Raw genomic sequence first — 23,844 nt, forward strand, 5'->3', positions numbered from 1 at the left:
CCCATAGATTTGCCTTTGACGAGACGAACGAAGGGTTACGGTTTAAATGAGTTTTATAAGAGTCAAGACTAAGAACTATTATCCTAGCCCCACGGTGGGCGCCAAATCGTTTACCCCGAAATCGGATAATCAATTGAATTTATACGCGGGTATAGGATACGCGCTAGTTCACGATATTGATAAGACAAAAGAAAGTAGAGGTTTGAAGGTTCATCAATAAGATAGCTAAAGATATAAACGTCATGAACAATATATCATATCATTAACAACAATCAATATTAAGAGAAACAACCGTGTAGGAAAGGGATGAATAGAGAGAGAAAATGATATATGAGCTTCTTCTATTAAAGGTATTCTTTTGAAGATAAAGGGAGCCAACTTCCTCAAAAAAGGAGGATGTCCTCTATTTATAGTGTTGCCTCCATGGGCCTCGTACAATGTGAAAATAAATAAAATAATCATAGCAAGGACAATTCCCACCGCATTTGATGGGACTAGACCGACGGCGCGTCGACACACGCCAAGGTGGCCGGTTGATAGCATGGCAGACGCCATCGACGCGTGGCTCTCGTGCAACGGCCGTACCGGACCAAACGGTACACCGGAACAACGGATATACGAACCAAATGGTCCATCGGAGCAGCGGCTATGCGAACCAACGGCCCCACCGGAATCACGTCCATGGGCCAACCGCCACACCGAGCATGGCGACGCGGACCAACGTGTTCACACCGAACAAATGGTAACCCTACTTCCGGTCTGGCAAAGCGCACCCTGCTTAGCTCGAATGCCATCGGCACGTTCCTCTCTTCTTTCTCTCGGTCCTCATTGCTTCGGTTTTACGTTGTGTCCGGTATTTACCGTATACACTCTATTATTATGGAAGTTGTATGAGGTAAAGGTACGGGCTTTTGTGACCAGTTTCTTATATCACTCCGTGTGAGATATCTACCATTACGAAAATAAAACTTGGTCCAAATTGTAATTGAGTTGTATTAAAATAAAAACTGTAAAATTTTAAACTTGTAAGTATTGAACTCTTTGTTTTGATGAGTTTTTTCAGCAATTTTTTGAGTTATTGTACTTCTTTTATTTTGTCTAAGTTCTTTAGAAGAGTTGTCTCACTTTCCTAGAGTCCTTTCTTCTGTTAGTATCAAGATGCAACAACGATATTTTGCATGCTCACAGCGAGAAAAAGCATGAAATTGCGGAGAATCTGGAGCACCATACAAACACTGGTCCTAATCGGGAAAGAAAAAAAGTAAGAAAAGGGACCGTCGAAGGAGGAGCATCAAACAACTATGCCACAAGTGATGCGTGTATATGGTAGTTGAACATTAATTAGGTATTGACCAATACCGAACATCTATTTTGGCATTTTTAAAACAACTTTTAATTGTCATAAATTTTCTCCGGCCATAACGGTCCGGGGAAGTCCAAAGTTTTTCCTAACGTTTTTCGTGATTTTTCAAGTTTTTAGCATTCTTTTTTTTTTTTTTTTTTTCACTTTGTATGTTGACTTCAAATATATATATATATATATAGGGAAGATAACATAGAGAAAAGAAGGCCTAAAGTTGAGATCATTATTGTCACCAGTATTTTCAAAGGCGTTTTCGGGGCGAGTCCCGGGGCGAGGCGTACTAAAAATGCTCCGGGACGCAAATGAAAGGCCTAGATCCATAGGGCGTACGCCCTAGAATTTGAGGTGTAAGTCCCGAGCGCAAAAGCGTAAGCCCCGGGCATTAAATTCGATTTTTATTATTTTAAAAGTATTTTTGCTATAAATTATGATTTTTATTATTGATAAATGATATTTACACTTTATGTTATAATGTTGTAGTGATTTTTCCTAAAATATATGAATAAGAAAGCAACTCTCATAGAAAATAACACTGCCATAAATAGTTTTTATTGATGATTATGCCTGAAATTGATACGATAGAGCTTTTTCCAACAAGCTACTAATTGAATTGACGTTTCCTAACCACCATAACCGGTATCTAGATTAAGTCACGAAGGCTACAACTGAGACTAAAATGATAATACAAAAGAGAATCTCTGCGATCTCCAAAGACTACTTCCACTAGTGCCTCACACAGGAACGCCCATACCGTATGCTAGAAAGATAAAAAGAAGCATATGCCAACAAGGAAATATTATGCCACCGAAAATGAAGAAGCCAATCCGGCATAATAATGAAAGGATGCCGCCACCGAATGAAGACAATACCCATCATAGGTGTTGTAGGTTGTGCGTCGACCAAACAACATATGAGGGACCTGGTTGTGTACCAGTTCGCTTATGTAATGCAGTAAGTAAAGAAGACACGATTTTACCGTGGAAAACTCCTTGCTAAAGGGATTAAAAACCACAACCTACCCCAGTAGGATTTCAACTCCACTAACACGAGCAACTTCAAGTTACAACTCTATCGTAAGCTAGGAATTAACTCCCATAATCCCTCACCCTTACAATAACGCTTATGCAACCTAGGAACTAACCTCCGTAGTCCTTCCACACTTGCAATAATCCGATTGCAAGCACCTCCACTTGATTAACTCTAGCCTAGTGTACCACTCAAAAGCTTGTGGAAACACACTTCCAACAAGCACACTTTGAGACTTTTAAATACCTACAACCAACTTCTAAACAAGAAGAGTAGGTTTACAGTTTAAGCACAGACGAACAAAGACTTACAACAACATAAAGAACTTAGACTAAATCTGCGTCTGGATCATGTTCTTCAGCTTTGTAAGTGACTTGTTCTTGAGAGAACTTGAGAACTTGTGACGGCAATGATTTGCTCGATTTTGATTAGGTTTTCAAGTCTACCAAATATGTTGCCATCATGGTGTATATATAGTGGGAGCATCTGGGATGAAAAGAGACCGATCCTAAATTTTAACCTAAAGCATGGGCTAACTCATAGTTGTACTTGTGTGCAACAAGTGGCTCGGCTTTGTTCTGTCTCTCGCTGACAACGCAAGGTGCACAGAGAGTAGATAACATACCGGGTCTCTTGTCTGGTTTTGAAACAGTTTGACAATCATCAAAACACGATTGCACTTGGAACTATCAATTTTCCCTTTTTTAAAGACAACAAACTCATAGACTATGTTCTCCCTGAGAACCAGCTTCCCACTTGTTCCCCCTACGAAGCAGACCATCATTATCAAGGCACCTGCAACATGTTAGCAACATAAAACCAATTTCAACTGGAAGACAAACGTTTCCATAATATCATCACATATTCAGTTCTTCCCCCTAGCTCAGCACAACTCTTCGACATGTCTTCCCTCTTACAGTTCATTGTCTTCCCTGACATGTCTTCCCCCTTATAGTTCTCTGCCTCACAATATCTTCCCCCTTTTGGAATTATCAAAAAGATGTAAGCACAGCTAGCAAGAAGTTCAGATATATTAATACATAGCCGCAGAGGCAACATAAGCATGAGTAAGATAGAGGAAAGCAAGCTAGCAATAATGCATAGGAACACAGCAGTATGCCACTAAAAAGGTCAGCACAAGTGCAGATAGTAATCAATACAAATGATAGTTAAATTGCAAATCTACAAAATTCAAGAAAAAGTGACATCAATTTTATGCAAAAGGGATGGAGGCTCGAAAGGATTTTCTAGACAGTGTAGAGACTTAAAGGATTTTCTGAGCAAATGTAGGTCAATTTCTGTGGGCTTGACGATCCTTTATCATCTCATCTTTGAGTGCATCCACTTGAGTTCTCAACTAATCCTTCTCTGCCCATAGCTTCTCAATTTCTTCTTCTTCTTCTTCTTCTTCTTCTTCTTCTTCTTCTTCTTCTTCTTCTTCTTCTTCTTCTTCTTCTTCTTCTTCTTCTTCTTCTTCTTCTTCTTCTTCTTCTTCTTCTTCTTCTCTTCTTCTTCATTGAGTTAATTGATCTCTGCATTTGCCACTTCTTGAGCTTCAATTAGAATTGAGAGAGAGGATAGACTTGAAGGGCACTTGGTCCCGTGGCAAGAACTCACATTCCTTCCGGGGTGGCAATTATAATTGAGAGAGAGAACACATGGTCCTTAGTTCCCAATGAGGCTCTACCAATTCTTACATTAAAGTGCACAAGTACTTTCGTTAAAAAAAGTCCATATGGGAGACCAGGTCTGCTACCGTGATGGTAGATCATCCCTCCATCCTTGGCAAAAGGCCCTTGCTGACAAACTCGAAGGCTCGTTGATGCTCAGTCTTAAGCTCACTCTTTTATAAACTAGTTGTTACACACCCTGCAACTTGAACAATGACTCTCTGGGATTCTGCAGATCTCTTATCTGCTACAGCTCTCAGTCTCACTGTCTTTACTCCCAAGATTTTCCCAAGTGTCAACTTAGTGAGCACACACTCGTCGATATATCGTTATACAGCATTATCGAGTAAAGAGTAGATTCTTATAGAATTCAACCACTTCTGCTTCATATACACATGGTGGTGGTTAAGTGAAAAGGTAGCTCCGCTCCTGGAATTTTACCACTTCCATAAAAAACCTTCATTTCTAGCTCCTCTCTCAAACTTGATATTTTCAAAACTTTCCCAAGGAGAACCTTTTGATTTTGTAGGTTCTTTTTACTATTTCTCCTCTTGGAGGAACCTGGTCTCTGTGATTCGACGGATTGGGGAAGAGGATAGAGGCCAGGATGAGAAGGATGTCTTTTAAACAGACTGAGTTGACACTTTTGGAATAGGTGTAACAGAGGACAAGGAATTTTTTTAAGTGACGGTTTGGCACAAATACTATTTTGAAAGATCTTGGAAAAGGAAAGAACCTATGCTTTATTTGGAAATCTCACAGTTCAAATACATTTATGAGTACTGAAAGGATTACTGACCTGAGATACGGAGACTAGGTCTCTGAATGGTAATTTGAATGTATCAGCAATCACTGTGAACTGTGCATAATTGCTTATGCTTAAGTTCTCCTGATCCTCCCATGTATATATACCTGTAATGGTACAAAAGTGAGTTAGATATAGCCAAAAAAACACTTGCCGGCGATGTACCTAGCCTCTTTTGTTGCCATTGAGAGATCCCTTCTTGCTCAACAAAAAAAAAAAAAAAAAAAAACTAATCTCCATACGACACACATCCTGCTATAAGGGATTTGAAAGGAGACCTTTTGACATCAGTCTTGCACCTTGGAGCTGTCACGATTTATCAATTCATGCTGACTACTCCTTCTCTCTCCCAACCCTTTAGACGATGTCAGTAGTTGGATTTGGGAACCCAAACCAGCTTGGGTCCTTTGTAGTTGTAGAAAGGATGGATTAAAGTTCTTCTGGCCCATTCGGGCAGCATGTTCCTTTTCTTCCTTCGAGATCCTTTCTTTTGACGACCTGTTCCTTTCTTTCTCATTCCCTTCTTGACAAGCTTCCTTTCTGATTGAACAGCTTCAGTCCTTGTTTCCAAGGCTTCTCGGTGACGATTTGTTTGTCCACCCGCGTGTATGCCCAGTTTTCCATATTGAAATCATACTTGCTGTGAAGATTGTAGGGCGTCTTCTCCTCCACAAAGCCAAGTCCTCTTTTGATGTTTTCCATTAGTTAGTCTCATTTCTGGAAGTAAATTCATCAGAAAACCGAATCCATTTGAGAGTTTTGTCAAGATCGAACTTAGCCCTTTCTAAGTCGTTCTTGTCGCTCATTCCTTTTAGTTTCGGTGAGCCGGGTTCAAATTTTTTTAATTTCTTCAGCTCCTCTTTATGCTCTAAGAAAGTCTTTTTTGTTTCTCCTTTTGAAGGAGATTTCCTCATCTTTTCTCACTTGACCTTCTAACAAGATATTTTATTAGTTTGTCTCATGAACTTGATTCTTCATATCTTTAGCTAACATACACAAGTCCTCCCGATCTATTTTTATTTCATCAAGAGTAATATTTAACTCCTGTGTCTCTGCGATCAGGGCATGATAGCATCAATCAGCACGCCTGACAATGATATGAGTTTCCTTTGAGAGTAAATTTTCAAGTTTTCTTTATATCGAAGAAATTTACCTCTTTATTCTCATTATCATCATCATCCGTGTTAGATTCAGCCATGAGTGCAAGGTTTGACTCATGCTCAGTTGTTTCATCATTAATTACCATCATAGACAATTGCCCTTTGTCATTTTCACTCTCAGACTCACTTGAGGAGTCTTCCCAAGCTGCAAGTGCTTGCTTCACAATCTCATCAACGGCCTCTTTTCTTCTGAAACTCCGTTCTGGGACCTCGGTTCCTCTTCGTTAAATTTCGTCATAACTATCCTACTTGTTTTGAGGACAGTCTTTCATGAAATGATCAGATTTCCCACATATATGACAGCAGTAGTCATTCCCCTTGAAGTTTCTACTGGAGCCTCCTGTTTTGGGAGAACCCCTACTTCTCGTGATCATTTTGTGAAATCTCTGCGAGAGATAGGCCATTTTTGACTCGTCCTCACTTGAGTCTCCTCTTGTAGTTTTGAGAATTAGGCTGTTTTCCTTCTTCACCTCATTCTTTTCTGCCTTTTTCATGACCATCTTCATTTCATGAGTCTTAAGGTTCCTAATAAGCTCATCGGCCTTTTAATTTGCTGAGATCCTTGGCCTCAGAGATAGCATTTACCTTGCTATCCCAGGAGTCGTGTAATACACCAAGCAATTTTCTTACTAGCTTGGTGGTTGTGATGACTTCTCAGAGAGTAGAAGAAGTTCATAACAGCTAAGCCGAGCTCGCCGCATTGTTGAGTTCCATTTGAGGTCTGGCTAATTTTTTCCTTGCCCTTCCCCTTCTTTGGAATTTGTCCGGCTTTTTCCCTCTGTAAACCAAACAAACTTTAAAATGAGACAGCTTTAAACATCAACATCAGCTACAGGACTAAAGCTTGAAACTTTGAAAGCAAATTGAGAAGAATAACACTAACCAACTAGAATTAGCTTTAGATAAATGAAATCTGAAATCAAGAAACGTAAAATATAGACTGCATATTAAAAAACTTTATTTAAATGTTTACCTTGTGACAACCTCTTGCATTGTGATTTTCTTCTCCATATTTACTGCATGTCATTTTAGATCCCTTTCTTGAATGACTCCATTCACCCTTCCTCTTACTTGTTTCATCTACTGTTCTATCTCTCTTCTTTTTGGGTCTTCCAACTATTTTTATCATTCCAGGTGGCTCCATTGCATGAGCAGGATCAACTTTCCGGACCGTATTCTCTAATGCCGCATTTTATGCTTTGTAAGTCAAACAGATAGGCTTTGATCGTAAAACCGGGAATTTGTGTCCCGGATCAACATTCTTATGCAAAAATTCCTTAATGGTATGTGTTGCGGTATCCCGTATAAGTCCCACATCCAAGCAGTGCATCTATTTTGCTCTAAGTTGACAAGATGTCTATCCTCACCCTCTCGACACTTCATAACCATAATCACCATTAAAGTTAACAATGCAACCACGTGCTATTGCCTTTTTATAATCATTGTACAACTTATTGACCGTGGATCGTAATTAGTTTTCCAACTCCTAGCTTTGTCTTCATTATCTCCTAGCAAGGCCATTACCTTGACCCTTATTTCCTCCAATATTTTGATAATTGGCATACCCCTTTGTAATCTAAGAATTAAAAGATTCTGAAGTGTTGTCAACCATTGAGTTCTTACACTTGGTATCAAAGTATGCTCTACACCATGCCTCAGGTGAAATCCTTACCAAGTCCTTCGCAGCAACTTCATCCAATTTGCCTAGCTTTTTGAGTTGATCTTTAAACTCTTCATCATATGTGCTCCAAGCACACCACCACATCAACTTTCTCATTTCCCCACTCCTCCATTTTTTTTAACCAATTGGCTTCAATGTATTCAGCACAATATCTTTGATGAGCTTGAGGAAGAACATTTCTCACAGGAATCCAATAACCCCGCTTTAATCAAAATTAACAAAATGTAACTTTAAAAATCGTAATGATAAAAGAGAAAATAACTTGAAAAAAAATCAGTAATGAAAATGAGAACAAAATAGATTTTTGTACCTTTTGCATATCGTAAATAAAGGTCACTCTCCAAAATTTCCCCCCGTCTTTTAAATCCAAAGACCTCTTCAAAAGCTCCACAAACCATGACCATGTTCTGGTGGTTTCCTTGTCAACCACTGCCCAAGCAATTGGGTAGAATTGGTTCATAGAATCTTGTCCCGTGGCAACCAACAACTGACCTTGGACTTTTCCCTTCAAGAAAGTACCATTCAAACCAATAAGTGGTCTCAGGCCACTTTTCCAACCTAGCTTCAAAGCATTAAAACACAAGTACATCCTCAAGAACCTCCTTTTACCTTGCTCAAAAGCATCTTTCGAAATCTAGATTGCGACATCAGTCCCTGGATTAGACTGTTTTAATTCAGCCCCATATGCTTCAAGCTTGTTAAAATCATCCTTGAAACTGCCTTCTAACTTTTCTAGGACCATCAACTTAGTCCTTTTAACCTTGGACCTTGTCACATTCAAATTGAAATTCTTTTCCAATTCCATTCTCATGTCCTTAACAGTGTATTTTGGATTGTTTTGCACCTTTCTCTTAAAGTATTGTGCTAATGTCTTAGCATCAGCCCTTGGATTTTTATAACATGGTTCACAATCATGCTTTGGTTTCAAGGTTTGGATACGAAAAGTGGAGCTCTTTTTATCCTTTGAAATAGAACATCTAAAAGGACATCCATCTCTACAAGCATATCTAGCCCTAGTGGGATCTGTTTTTTTAATCTTCAAGCCATAACCATTAGCCATTGCATAGTAATTCATTATTCTTCTAGCTTCCACAATATCAAAAAATGTCATACCCTTCTCCAATTCCTTAAGGTTCTCCAACCTATCACTTACTACTCTCCTTCTTTGGTTGCTAAAACCCTCACGTTCTTCTTCATCATACTCAACATCAGATGGACCATCAATATGAGAATTAGAGTCCTCAAGACCAAGTTCATCATCAGATGCTATCTCAACATCTACATGATATGTTTCTAAATGTTGAAGAATGTTATGAGTATGGATTGTCAAATCAGTAGCATCTACAACAAACAAGTTAATCTTACGAAACTCATAACAAAGGAGGCACTGCAAAGCCCTAATACCATCATCTCCATCAATTATGTAGTACCTACCAGATGGTCCAACAACTAAGAGTTGTTTAACTTTAAAAAAATTCATCTCTTTTTCGAACTCTTCACATAAGTCTTTATAAGACAGCAAATCTGGGTCAAATCCATGCCAATAATGTATCGATTCTTATTATATAATAAGCGAGGAGTAAAGACCCATTCACCCCAAAGTTGAATAATACTTCCACTTTGTCAATCATTCTTCAATAAAGTTCACGTGCAAAGAAAAGAACAAAAGAAAAAAGAGGGACCACGTCAAGCAACATACATAGGAAATACAAAAACGTGAATAAAATACCCTAAAATGACCATACATTTCGGGACAACAGAAGAGAGGAACAAAATCATAAAAAGACAGAAACTTTACATATTAAAAACTACTTTTAGACCATTTACAGAGACAAAAACGTGAATAAAATACCCTAAAATGACGACACATTTCAAGACCACAAAAGAGAGGAACAAAATCATAAAAAGAATGAAACTTTACATGTTAAACAATAGTTTTATCCCTTTACACAGACAAAAAACGTGAAAACCACATGGCTATGAACCCCACATAGACAGATTCTTTACCCACCACATTAAATAGCCATTTTCGACTTTAAATAAGAACTAACCTTGATGAGCTATTCCTTTAATCCTTCAAAAAAAAGTTGAAAAGTCACATTTGTTTGCTTGAAATCGATGTTGGAAGAAGAGGAGGGGAGATGGGTTAGATTAGGACTTAATCGTTATGATATAATGAAAGAGGGGCAAGGAAATAGGTATAAGATGGGTGGGTCGGGTCAGCGGGTCGGGTTTGGTTTAATTAAGATTTATTTTGGCTGATTTTCATTTAAATGACGTGGACCAATAAATTTTTGCCACGTGGCATCTCTGGTATTTTAAAACCACCGTTAGTGAATAATGGCATGAATGAGCCAAAAAGGTAACGACAGTGGCATATTTGAGGCAAACTTTCAACGAGTGGCATAAATGAGCCATTTCTGATAGTTCGATGACATATTTGAGCCTTTTCCGTTTATTAATTCTTAAAGAACGTGAAAAGTCAAGTAATGTGGCCAAGTAATATGAGACGGAGGGAGTACTTAATTTATTAATTCTTAAAGAACGTGAAAAGTCAAAAGTGAACAAGCAAAAGTGCATAGAGGAAATAAATATGTGTCGGAAAATTAAAATTGAAGTGCATACATGTATACATGAGAAGAAAATAAATATTCAGCAAGAACGTGAAAAGTCAAAAGTGAATAAGTAAAAGTGTACGAAGGAAATAAATATGTCTTTGGAGAATTAAAATTGAAGTGCATACGTGTATACACGAGAAGAGAATAAATATTCGGTAAGAACGTGAAAATTCAAAAGTGAACAAGTAAAACGTGCACGGAGGAAATAAATATGTGCCGAAGAATTAAAATTGAAGTGCATATGTCTATACATGAGAAGGGAATAAATATTACATACGTCTATGTGGGATTTATTAATTCTTAAATAACGTGAAAATTCAAAAGTGAACAAGTAAATGTGCACTGAGGAAATAAATGTGTCGGAGAATTAAAATTGAAGTGCATATGTCTATACATGAGAAGGGAATTAATATTACATATGTCTATGTGGGATTTATTAATTCTTAAATAACATGAAAAGTCAAAAGTGGACAAGTAAAAGTATACGGAGGAAATATATAAGTGTATACATGAGAAGAGAATAAATATTAAACATTATGACATATGTCCACGTGGGATAAAAAAGTAGTTGGTTAAAATGTACAAGTTATATACTCCCTCTGTCCCTAAAAGATTGTCCCCTTTCTATAGTTAGAAACAATTTAAATTTATGAGATGATTTACAGCCACACAAATATCTAAGGCTTGTTTTGGACCACATATTTCAAAAGCCTTCCTTTATTTCTTAAATTTTGTGCCAAGTCAAAAGTGGACAATCTTTTTGGGACGAAGGGAGTAGCTTTTAGTACAAGCATTCATTGTGTGTACAATTTATAAAGCTTTTGGTACAAGTTATCATAGCTGTGTTAGTCCTCCCACCACACTTATACATCATAGAAATATGTGGAAGGGTTATAAACTACTTTGAATAAATGGCCACAATCTAAGTGATTTAATTAATTTAGATCCCATGATTAATTAATCAATTAAATTAAAACACTGCTAACCATGTAAATGGGCTTAGTTTTGCAAATACGGCCTTAGTTGACTTTAATTTAATTGATTATTTTAATTATGGCCATATTAGACATAATTAACCAATTTAAATTTAAATTGCAATAATGACCTTAATTTATTTGAACTAATGAATTTAGCTATTTCAAATAAGACCACACTTAAATCAATTAAACCATTAAAAGGCTAATTTTGCAAAAATGACCTCAATTGCCTTAAACCATGAATTGGTTACTTCGATTGTGGCCATAACAAAAATAATTAAAGCAATTAAGGGCTAGTTTTGTAATAATGACCTTAATTGATTTGAACCAATGAATTTGGTTATTTCAATTAAGGCCATAATTGACTAAAAAGTAATTATTGTGGAATTTAATCACATTAAACACTAGATTAATTATGAGTAATTCTAACAAATTATGTAAATGCATATTGAATATACAAAATTAAAGATTGAGGGATAAAATGATTAATTTATTCAATTAATTAGATTCCTTGGATTAATTAGAGTGAAATGCTTGCTAATTGATTTTTTGAATAATTGTTTCAAATTATCTTCTTGATTGAATTTTAGCAAATATTATGTATTTAATTATAAAAATATGTAAATCAATTTCCAAATGATTTATACTATTATTGAAGTTATTTTGCCAAATGAAATGGTAAAATATTAGCTAAATAATTTAATAAGATCATTTGACTCGTGGAAAATACACATTTCACTCCATTTGACGTCCAAGGATTCTGGATAATTAAAATAAATTATGGGAGGTAAAAAAATTAGGCGTAAGTCCCGAGCACAAAAGCGTAAGTCCCGGGCGTTAAATTCGATTTTTATTATTTTAAAAGTATTTTTTCTATAAATTATGATTTTTATTATTGATAAAATGGTATTTATACTTTATGTTATCATGTTGTAGTGATTTTTCCTAAAATATATGAATAAAGAAAGCAACTCTCATAGAAAATAACATTGCCATAAGTAGTTTTTATTAGATGATTATGTCTGAAATTGATACGATAGAGCTTTTTTCAACAAGCTACTAATTTGAATTGACGCTTCCTAACCACCACAACCGGTATCTAGATTAAGTCACGAAGGCTACAACTGAGACTAAAAAGATAATACAAAAGAGAATCTCTGCGATCTCCAAAGACGACTTCAACTAGTGCCTCATACAGGAACGCTCACACCGTACGCTAGAAAGATAAAAAGAAGCATATGCCAACAAGGAAATATTATGCCACAGAAAATGGAGAAGCCAATCCGGCATAATAATGAAAGGATGCCGCCACCGAATGAAGACAATACCCATCATAGGGAATAGAAGCAATGCACTGCAGTTCCCGTCCTATACTATATTTCTCGTCCTGCCTTCCAACAGGACAGACAGTCTTGAAGTAATTTTATCCATTTTTTGTCATTGTTCTTACACTTTTTGCCCTTCTCCTTCTTTGAATATATAAATAAAGGTCAGTGCAAATATTAATTGAGGCCGGAAAGGATTAATAGATCTGGAAATTGATGATGAAGTGAATGCTGATTTCATCTTAAAGATTGAAGCGGGTGAGGATAATTGGCAAGTAGCTCAAATTGTCTTAGTCTTTAGCCAAGTAGGCTACAATTATTCCCCCAATTAACTAATGGGTTTTTTGAGATGTGGATAAAAGATGACCAAATAATTGTTGTATGTTTGCTACAGTTGAAAGACAGAATTGATATGGGACGGAATGAAAGCTGATGCTCGTCCCGTCCAAAAGCTGAGCTATCCATGCCCCTAATTTAACCGAACGCACCAAATACCGAATTTCCCTAATTAATACCGGAGCCCGACTTTATTTTTGTCTCTCTTTTGTAATCTCCGGATGCTCCCAAATTGTTGGTTGTTTTGATCCTCTAAAATCATAAAGACAATCAAATTCCAAAAACTTTTTAACATTTCTATGTAGGTGTAATGTAACATGAATCGTGACTCAACCACAATTTCATAATAATAAAACTAGAAATGAAGTCCCAAATTATTAAGGGAACTAGAAAGAAAGTATTTTATATACTATGTAAAAAGGAAAAAGAAAAAGAGCTAGTAGAATAGATAGAAGAAAGAGAATTGATTTGATACCCGAGTATTTCATTACACAAACCCTAGCATAGATGATTGGGGTCTACAAGTAAGGATTTGAAGTTATACTTGGAGCTGATCCTGCTATAAGGCCCGATCAACACAGACGGTGTAAGTAGTCTAAATTTTATTATATACTGTGAGAATCACTTTGTTGCTAGTGTAGTGTCAATCCATCAAAATATTTGTGTGTGTCTGTCTGACTTGTTGAAACTTTGGGGTTGGTTCTTGGTATACAATGTTTTTCCTGAGTATCCCCCTTGTTTCTTTGCTTTACTAGCTTCTATTCTGCTTTTCATATCTTGTTTGTGTTTTAGGATGCAAAAATAATTCGATTAACTTAACAATGCCTGTCATTGTGGATCGGATACAAATCATCTTTTGTTCCCTACTATATATTAACATCATGAGCTTTTTTATAATGAATGTAGCAGACACAAGATTGGTGGAGAAAGGGTCTGTCCATGGTTTGTGTTCCAGCTTAATCATGGGCTATTATCATGAATGCTCGAACGAACCAACTATTTATCCAAGCTCTTTACTAGTAATGTCAAACAGGGGTCTGTTTTCTTTAACATGCTCTACCTCAATGTGTGCTTGTTTTGATCTTTTTACTCACCTTTAGAGAATGCATCTTGATATCTGTTCTTGCAGCCTTAATATTTTAAAGTTGCTATTTTCGTTATAAAATGTTTGATTACCTACATTAAAAAAAAAATAAAAAAATTGGTGATTTTGGTGACTGATACCAACATAGGTGCTTTCCACAAAGTTTTCTACCATGTCGGAAATGTACTTGAGACATTAATGTGGGTGCTTGGTGCCTATAGTTTAGTAGGCCACAACATAATTTTTGATTGGGCTGTTTGTATTACTGCCAGATATGCTTTCTGTTGGTTCTTTTTGTTGTTGGTTCCTCTGAAATTTCATCTTGCATTGAGAAACTAGTTCTACTGCCAGCTTTGAGCCTTTTAGGTTACCACTCTAGGTCCTGGGCTTTCTTTATCTTAGTGCATAATGGTTATGGGCCGATGGTGGGTTTCGACTTTGGTTGAGCGATGGAACTTCATAATGGAGCCTCGGGTTCGAAAGCCTCTGCCCTGACGAGCAGATTTGCGCCCGGGTCGAGCCATTTGCACCGCGCTGCACAGTGCGGGTTATCTCTCTTGTGTGGTTTGCGGTATTGCACGGAAGGCAGGTTACTGCGCACCCGAAGGGTAGCGACTGCGGGTTCCCATGTCATAAAAAAAAAGTACATAATGGTTATGGAATCTTCTGCAGGCACACAGTTCTCTCAACAGTCATTTCCCTTTCAGTGGATAAGCAAGAAGTGGAAAGAAAGGTTCCACGTGACTTCCATGGCAACGGCTGGCTCTAGGTGGGGTGCTGTTATGTCAGGCAATTAAGGCTTCAGTGACCAGGTTGTTTGTCCCTCTCTCTTTAACACACAAATACTTACAATATCTAATATGGTGTTAGTGTTTATATGCTATCCTGATTCCTTCTGCCCCATCACTCATCCCACCCCCCGACACACACTTTTTTGTGATAACAACCTTGAAAGGTTATCGGATAAATTTCCCCATCAAGCATAGGCTTTGAGGATCTAAAAGGGTAGTCTACTGTAAGATTTTTCTATGAGCAAATGAAGTAACATGGTTTGATGTCCTTTCGTCCTAAAATTTACTTAATAAAGTACTAAAAATTTATAATTCTAGGGCGAAAAAATGAGGAACATACTCTTTTTTTTTTTTTTTTCCTTAGAAAAAGAAGTCCATTCCTCGTGTTTTGCCCTACTCTTATAAATTTTTCGTTCTTTATAAAAAATGTCCATTCCTCCAAATGTTTTGAAAATATGTAGTCCATTTATGTTGCACCTCGCAGATTTTGGTGGACTAAGCAAGTTCCTGGTTATGTGTTGAGAACAAAGTGTTTGCATGAAAATTAAGTAACAGAAATGTTTAAAAGTTTCATTCCTTGATATCTCTATATATATGTGTGTGCTCTCTTTGCTATGTTTTTACTTTCCACATTTTCAGTTTCAAAAAATATATATATATATATATATATATATATATATATATATATATATATGAAGATTTAATTGCCCACGGGTTTTGATCTAGTGGTAAGAGTGTAGCTTTGTGACGTGTTGGTTAGGCACATGTCGTGTGTTCGACCATTCGCAAACAAAAGCTTGGTATTTAAGCGGAGAAGAGTAGTTGGGCGGGCCAATTATCCTGAATTTCGAATTGCATGCCACCGACCATGGGGATTTCTTGGGTTATACAAAAAAATGAAGATTTAAATTAAGTTTATCCTATCAACTAATATATTATTGCCTTATTTCAAAAAAATTAATTGGTGGTTGTAGAAGAGATATACAGAGAGTTAGGCAGCATACATTTTTATTTATATATTAGGTAATCTTGGTATCAACCAAGCACTTATGAGGTTCTCGTTGCTGTGTGCTGTCTGCTTGAATACATTTTCAGTTTAAAAAATAAAATATATATATATATATATATATATTACTATTATATATAAGAGGGAATGTGAAGACTTTTGTAGTCCTCACAATAATTTCCCAAATTTTTAAAAACTTTTTCATTAATTACTTTATGTCCTAATTTTATTTATTTAAGTTAATTTTTTTGTTTTTTGTTTTTAAAGTCTACTTTTAAAAGGCTATCGAGGGACTTTTGTAGTCCTTACAATAATTTTCAAATTTTTTTAAAACTTTTTAATTAATTACTTTTAGGTCCTAATCTTATTTATTTATGTCAATTTTTTTTGTTTTTGTTTTTTAAAGTCTACTTTTCAAAAGCTATCAAACCTCCTACCTCATTTTTCACGTTCTTTGATTTTACGATTGGTTCTCGATATCCGCATTTGAGCCCAATTAATCCGGATAATTCGCACACTGCATCGCGCCTTTATTCGGGGGAGCGCTTCCTCCAAAGATTTTTTTCCATACCATGTTCGAACCCCTAATCCCTAATTAAGAGAGGAGCACGGTCCGTTTTTACAAGTTAAATTATGTATTTGTCTTAAAAGTTCATTAACTATGTATAGATTATTTATTTAGAACTAAATAACTTCAGAAAATTAGGATACATAAGTTATAATTTCATCAAAATGGAAGTTAAAATATTAAAGGAGTGGAATGAAAATTTTGCTTTTATATAACTACCCACTTGTGGGACTACAATGGATATATGGTTGTTGTTGTTGTTGTTGTACACTTGTACTAACACAAATTATATTTCTTTAGTTAAAATATCTGCTTTTATATCTTGAGTAAGCCCGGGCCTCACATAACTAGTATATATATATATATGAAGATTTAACTGCCCCTGGGTTTGGTCTAGTGGTAAGAGTGTAGCCTGTGACGTGTTGGTTAGGCACATGTCATGTGTTCGATCCATTCTGCAAACAAAAGCTTGGTATTTAAGCGGAGAAGAGTAGATGGGCGGGCCAATTATCCTGAATTCCGAATTGCATGCCGCCGACCATGGGGATTTCTTGGGTTATACAAAAAAATGAAGATTTAAATTAAGTTTATCCTATCAACTAATATATTATTGCCTTATTTCAAAAAAATTAATTGGTGGTTGTAGAAGAGATATACAGAGAGTTAGGCAGCATACAACCAAGCACTTATGAGAGGTAATCTTGATATCAACCAAGCACTTATGAGGTTCTCGTTGCTGTGTGCTGTCTGCTTGAATGCTAAATGAACAACATACTATGAACACCAGTTCGTCAGAAATAATTAAAGCCAGGGCCAAATAAACTTATCATGTTTTTCTTTCAGTTGAAAAACATAGCTTTTCCTTCATTTATAAGCTTACAAATATCGCTAAATAGAAGAAACAGAATCAAACCAAAGTAGTAAACCTGAACCAATATCACGGGTGCACTTAAGCACATCCAATCAGAAATGAATTCCTAGAGCAAGTCTTTTAGTGCATATTAAAAGATAAACAAGATTATCTAGTCATTGAAATCTAAAGCCTGGTTTGTTGAGGAATGACATCAAACAGATTTTAACTCTCATCATCTAAAATTGAACTTTCAAGTCGGTGTAGTCAAATCACGCAACACATATAAGATAAATTACAATAAATACATGATCAAGAGTTTAAGACAAGATAAAGAATTAAAGTACAGGGGATCCTAAGGTGACAAAACAACTCTATATATGCCCACTATATCTTAATTTAGTGGTTCAGATCAAAGCTAGATTTTTAAGAAAAGCAACTAACCACTATCTTTGCTTAAGTTCTTAATTAGGGGACAAGTTTGGGAGGCTGCCTATGTCTTTGGCCTTGTTATAAAATGTTTGATTACCGGAAAAAAATTTGGTAATTTAGGTGACTGATACCTACATAGGTGCTTTCCACAAAGTTTTCTACCATGCCAGCAATGTGCTTGAGGCAAGCGTTATGGTATTGTGCCCTGTGGAATCACATTAATGTAGATGCTTGGTGCCTAAGGTTTAGTAGGCCACGGAATAATTTTTGATTGGGCTGTGTGTATTACTGCCACCTATGCTTTCTGTTGGTTCCTTTTGTTGTTGGTCCCTCTGAAATTTCATCTTGCATTGAAAAACTAACTCTACTGCTGGACCTGGATTTTCCGTTCTCCATTTTACCCATCCGACTATAACATGGATCTGTCCCTCTATTTTTTACTGGTTGTGAAATGGCAAGTTTCTTTTTTCCAGAAACATCACTAAGAATGTGCTGGAATTAGGCACGTTGTGCCAAAAGTGTGAAGACAAAAGTAAGCCCTATCTAAATATATATGAATTCTAGGAGCTCTTAGATGGATTCAGCTTCATTTGCAAGTTCCATTCTGGACTATAACAAATTAACTTGGTTGGGCAGTTGTCTACTGATGTTGTTCTGTCATTAAAAGCTTCTTATATCTGGAAGGCGAATCAGAAGGGGCTAACTTTTTATCAGTTTGTATAATGTTCGAGTCTAAGAATTCTTTCAGACTTATGTAGTAGTAGTTATTTTAGATGATGAATTGCTTCTTTAGATACTAAAACATTGTTCTACATGCAATGGAAATCTAGCATTTCTCTTGCCAGTTTGAACTTTTAATTTAAGTCAAATACTGGATGATAACAATCATAAAGTGTTTGTGCTTTTTTATCTTAGGTAGTTGCACCAACTAAAGTTGTTTAATTGAGATGCAAGAATTTGTTGCTTGTGTTTTCCAGTTTAACACTAGTTAGTTTGTCTCTCTCTCTCTCTCTCTAACACACAAACACATACAATATCTAATATGGTGTTAGCGTTTATATGCTATCCTGATTCCTTCTGCCCCATCTCATCCAACCCCCACCCCTACACACTCTTTCGTGATAATAACCTTGAAAAATTACCGGATAAATTTCCCCATGAAGCATAGGCTTGAGGATCTAAAAGAGTAGTTGCAGTAAGATTTTTCTATGAGGAAATGAAGTAACTTGGTTTAATGTCCGTTAGTCCTAAAATTTACTTAAAAAAGTCCGTTCCTCTTTTTTTGCCCTACATTTATAAATTTTTAGTACTTCATAGGAATGTGCATTCCTCCAAATTTTTTGAAAATATGTAGTCCATTTATGTTGCACCTCACAGATTTTGTTGGATTAGCTAGTTTCTGGTTATGTGTTGCGAACGAAGTGTTCGCATGGAAATCAAGTAAGAGAAGTGCTTAAAAATTTCATTCCTTGATATATATATATTAAAAGCATAAACTCCCTAACTTGAAAGTTAAATTACCTAAATACCCCTCCTATTAATCTAAAAAACTAATTTAATATTTTTATTAGAACAAAAAAGGACAACCTAAATGTTTCTTCGAAAAGTTGCCACCGTTTGTTTCATTATTGTAAAGTTATTTGTTGGAGGGTCTCCCTTGATTAGTTGCACATTTATTTAATAGTGAAAGTGTACTGATGAAGCACGGACATATGCACTTGGATTTTTTGTATTATTATTTTGCTTTATAATACATTCATTTTGTGAAAGGTTTTTGTTGGAATATGACATGCTTAGTTGTGTTGGCGCTTTGATATATTCATCATATGTATATTAGTGGAGGTCAGACCTATACACGAATAAATGACAGAAGAGGAAACCAGGAGGTCTGATGCATTGGAGCGAAATAATATTTGAAATTTGAGGTTAGTCACCGTACAATCTAATTTGTAATTTATGCATTATCTTGCATCTCACATATTTTTTCCCGACACTTGGAATACTTTTTCGTTCCGTAGTCTTTTACCATTCTATTTTATTCTGAGGAGATTACAAAAGTTAGTTTGCATTAATTTTACATGTGGTATTTAGTTAAAAATCTTAAAAACGAGATATGCGAACTACAACCAAACCAAGACAGGGAAATAGAAGTAGGTATGTAGTTTAAGTATGGTTAGTCTTAAGATAACTTTTTAAAACTATATATAATATGTAAGTGTATAATTGCCAAAATATACACGTTTGGTAGATGAACTCAAAATCGCTTAATATCCTGAGAAGAACAACAATTATATTTATATAGGTAGATACGATTTATGAGTACATTACTTTTAATATTACGATGTATAACTAAGAAATTAATTGAAAAGAGTATCAACCTTATGGTTTTCCATATAAAATAAGTATAAATTTGCTGACATAGCATTCAAAACTTGATTTTTATTCTTAAATGATGAATAATATTATTCAAGTAAAAAGACATCAACCCAATCTAGAGGCAGGCCTTGATTTAACACTTAAGGAGTTCATGATTCTAGCCTTTTTAAGTTATTGGGTTCTAAATTAATAATTTCATCATATTAAATAACTTTTTAAAGCAAATAAAGTGTTTGAATCAAGGTTATTGTCTCTAGCTCTGCCCTCGATTGCAATTCATAATATGGTTATGAGTTAATTTTATGTTATTATCTGTTTAAACAACGAGTGGTATAGTCTAGGTTGCGAAGCTCGCGCAGGCACTATTTTATAATAAAAAACAGTAGTTATAAGTTTTTAAGAATAAAAGAATTTAAATAGTTGAAATAAATGATGTGCTATTCGAATTTGTGGAAAAGATAACCATTTTTCCTTTAACAACCAAAATCAATCTATTAATTATTCTACTTCTATACTAATTGAAATTATAAAATAACAGAACCTTCGTATCTGCTTAGTTTAGAGGTCATTATAATTTGGCTATTTTTACATTGACTATTAATTTACCTAACCTTCCATTTTTGCAGGTTTGACCCGCATACGTTTTTAACACACACTTAGGTGAGTTGACTTCGAAAACAAGCTCTTTGGATGTTGTGTGGAAGTTAAAGTTCCTTTGTCAGTTTATGAGTATGCCTCTAAAGGGAACTCTTCTCGAGCGCATTCACAATCAATATAGAGGGGCGTCTTGCTTATCTTGTGGTTTGAGAAACACAATAATAATTCACATCACAAAAACTTGTAATTTGTTGTCATGTACAATTATTTACTTAAATTTTTATTTTAATAATATTAATATTATTTTATAATATCGTATACTACAAAATTTGATATACACGTGCGACGCACGTGTAGAGAAACTAGTATATATATGCCCACAGGCTTTGGTCTGGTGGTAAGCGCGTAGCCTGTGACGTTTGGGTTAGGCACGCGTCACGTATTCGAACCATTCTGCAAGCCTGGTATTTAAGAGGAGAGGAGTAGATGGACAGGTCAATTATCCTTTGAGTTTCAAATTGCATGCCACTGACCCTTGGGATTTTTTGATTATACAAAACAAATGAAGATTTAACTTAAGTATATCTTATCAACTAATTGGTTAGTGTACTTTTCCCACAATAGCAATATATTATTGCTTTATTTCAAAAAAACTAATTGGTGGTTGTACAAGACCATATACAGAGAATTAGGCAGCATACATTTTCGTTCATATATTAGATAATCTTGATATGAACTAGGCACTTATGAGGTTCTCATTGCTGTCTGCTGTTTGCTTGAGCGTTAATGAACATAGACATGTTGCCTGACGTTTAAATAGGAGATACTGAATTGATATGCAGTTTACACCAAGCGATACTCATTTCAAGTTGGATATTTGTGCTTTGTGTGAATGTTGGTTCCGATGGATAATGGCAGACTCATGATTTTATTCAAGTGGGGTCAAGTAAAACACTAAAACTGCAATAATAATCGACAATAGGAATTTATCTTTCTTATACATTCAGACAGGTTAACCTAGCTAAATGTATTGCTACGACTCAAATAAGAGTAGAATAATTGGCAAAATAAGAGGAGAAACAAAGAATACTGTTGAAATAACACTTTGACTACCCAAGCATATTTTAGTGAAGTACTTTATAAGAATTCAGATACGTACTGATTTCTTTTACATAAACGAAATGATTAATGCCTTGTGGTCTCGCTGAGCTCGATAGCATCAATAAGCCATTTAAGATTGATAAAGTAAGTTTATATTATGAACAGCAGTAAGTCATAAACTATTATAGCCAGAGCCAGATAACTTATCATGTTTTTCTTTCTGTTGAAAAACATAGCTTCCTTCATTTGTAAGCCTAAAGCCTGGTTTGTAGAGAAATGACATCAAACATATTTAACTCTCATCATCATCTAAAATTGAACTTTCAAGCCGGTGTAGTTAAATCACGCAACACATATAAGATAAACTACATCATCAGAGGTCAAGACAAGATAAAGAATTGAAGTACAGGGGTTCCTAAGCTGACAAAACAACACTATGTATGCTCACTATATCTTAATTTAAGGGTTCAGATCAAAGCTAGATTTTTAAGAAAAGCAACTATCCACTATCTTTGCTTAAATTCTTAGTTAATCCACCAAATTCTTTGGATCAAATTCAGTAGAGTGAATATGTTTCTGATGTCATTTAATAGATAAGGCAGGTAAAAAAGTTACAAGCCTTGGAAAGAATTTTGGACCTTTCTGAAAACAGCTCTATTTGTATCCCAATCCTTTCACTTTTCTGTCACCAGGGTCCCCTCCACCCATCAATAAGAGAACCTTGGAAATAGGCAAAGGCATTGGAAATGAGCAGGATTCCTCAATTATTCAGTCTTACGCCTAAAGAAGGTAGAGTTTTTCTACCAATGTTTAACCATTGTCTACCTATAATTTTGCAATTCCCTACCCCTTCTCTTGGCTGATCGTCTATATAAAACCTCCCTAGTGTTCCATATCCTTCCTGCATAACAGAACTCTTCCTCTTCTTCATTTCAAAAACTTTTAACAATGTCAGGATCAGAAGGCAGCAGCAGCCATGGAAATAAAGGAAAACAGAAGGCGACAATACAAGAGCTAATGGTATGGTACTTGTATCCAGTATATATGTGTATAATATTTTTTCTAAGTTATAACCAACCAACTATTTACCCCTTCCCTATTACTTTGCAGAGAGCGGAGAGCAACACGAACCTTCAAATTTCATACTCCAGGCACTCGGACCTCGAGAAAGAAATTGAGCAACAAAGAAAAATGCTGTCTGATGCAGAAAAAAGGGAAAAAGCCCAAGCAGACGCACTGGCACTGGGAAAAAACAAATTTCGTGTTATTGACGGCCTTCAGGCAATAAAGGGGGCTCGAATATTTCTTCAGTCACGTCCAGATTGGAGTGGAACTATATTGGTTCAGTCTAGCACGGAGAGGGACTTCGACAAAGAGCTGAAGAAGCTGAAAGATGAGTTTTCAGGGCGTGTTATTAATTTTAAGAAAAAGTAGTGTCTGCTCCTAGCTAGAGCTAGTTGTTGATGGAAAAAGTTGCAGCAACACCGTGCGTGTCAGTGTCTTATGTTTCATGATGAATGATGCAGAGTATGTGTCGTCTGTGTGTTTTTCTCATTGAATAAAGTGTTGTTTTTCCATCAGTCAATAAATTGCGGGCATGGATGTAACTTGGGGCATTTAATTATAGGTGATATTTTAGTTTTAAAATTGAAGGAAGGTGATTCAAGTTTTAATTATTGAGTAGAGGTGATTAAATTTGATTAGTGATTAAGGGATTTTGAACTTGCCCAATAGTTTCATTTTTGACACTTTGGCCCTCTGTTTTATTTTTAATATTTTGTCCTCAAGTTTTATTTTTAACACTTTGACCCTAAACTTTACTTTTAACACTTTGCCCTAAAGTTTTATTTTTAACATTTTGACCCAACCACTATAAACCCTAAAATACAAAAATCTGAAAAAAAAATCCTTTTTAGTAGCCGTTTCCTCCATTGTTGTTCTTCCCATACATTAACCGTCTTGCTTTCTTCTTCTTCTTCTTCTTGGTCCGCCCCCTTTCTTCTTCTTCTTCTTCTTCTTCTTCTTCTTCTTCTTCTTCTTCTTCTTCTTCTTCTTCTTCTTCTTCTTCATCCGCCATT

The 23,844-nt window shown here is 35.7% G+C and overlaps 2 protein-coding genes across 4 annotated transcripts; one reads left to right on the forward strand and one right to left on the reverse strand.

Moving 5' to 3' along the window:
• Positions 1 to 8,062: 8,062 nt before the first annotated feature.
• Positions 8,063 to 9,904, reverse strand: LOC132039862 (uncharacterized). Of its 2 annotated transcripts, none has more exons than XR_009410505.1 (2): positions 9,757 to 9,904; positions 8,063 to 9,135 (listed from the first exon to the last, which is right to left on the reverse strand). XR_009410505.1 is itself a non-coding variant. In XM_059430398.1 (2 exons), exon 2 carries the CDS (start codon positions 9,183 to 9,185, stop codon positions 8,340 to 8,342), a length of 846 nt encoding a protein of 281 aa, XP_059286381.1. In that variant the 5' UTR covers positions 9,186 to 9,337; positions 9,757 to 9,877; the 3' UTR covers positions 8,063 to 8,339. The 2 variants fall into 2 exon arrangements, 1 of the variants encoding a protein (XP_059286381.1); XM_059430398.1 differs by having other exon boundaries at positions 8,063 to 9,337; positions 9,757 to 9,877.
• Positions 9,905 to 19,347: 9,443 nt separating this feature from the next.
• Positions 19,348 to 23,370, forward strand: LOC132040826 (uncharacterized). 2 transcript variants are annotated; one of them, XM_059431504.1, is made up of 5 exons: positions 19,348 to 19,617; positions 20,695 to 20,728; positions 22,459 to 22,555; positions 22,722 to 22,786; positions 22,877 to 23,370. In XM_059431504.1, the coding sequence occupies exons 3-5, from the start codon at positions 22,513 to 22,515 to the stop codon at positions 23,198 to 23,200; spliced, it is 432 nt and encodes a 143-aa protein (XP_059287487.1). In that variant the 5' UTR covers positions 19,348 to 19,617; positions 20,695 to 20,728; positions 22,459 to 22,512; the 3' UTR covers positions 23,201 to 23,370. The 2 variants fall into 2 exon arrangements, with proteins under 2 accessions (XP_059287487.1, XP_059287488.1); XM_059431505.1 differs by lacking the exons at positions 19,348 to 19,617; positions 20,695 to 20,728 and having other exon boundaries at positions 22,447 to 22,555.
• The last annotated feature ends 474 nt before the right edge of the window (positions 23,371 to 23,844 follow it).

This window comes from Lycium ferocissimum, chromosome 12 (assembly GCF_029784015.1).
Source record: "Lycium ferocissimum isolate CSIRO_LF1 chromosome 12, AGI_CSIRO_Lferr_CH_V1, whole genome shotgun sequence".
Lineage (NCBI taxonomy): Eukaryota > Viridiplantae > Streptophyta > Magnoliopsida > Solanales > Solanaceae > Lycium > Lycium ferocissimum.

Excerpts from the sequence above, each read along its gene's own strand:
- LOC132039862 (XM_059430398.1), bottom strand. The coding sequence starts at position 9,185 with ATGAATTTTTTTAAAGTTAAACAACTCTTAGTTGTTGGACCATCTGGT.
- LOC132040826 (XM_059431504.1), top strand. The coding sequence starts at position 22,513 with ATGAGCAGGATTCCTCAATTATTCAGTCTTACGCCTAAAGAAG. Across the intron at positions 22,556-22,721 it reads CAGTCTTACGCCTAAAGAAG|GATCAGAAGGCAGCAGCAGC; the intron begins GTAGAGTTTTTC and ends TAACAATGTCAG. Across the intron at positions 22,787-22,876 it reads CGACAATACAAGAGCTAATG|AGAGCGGAGAGCAACACGAA; the intron begins GTATGGTACTTG and ends ATTACTTTGCAG.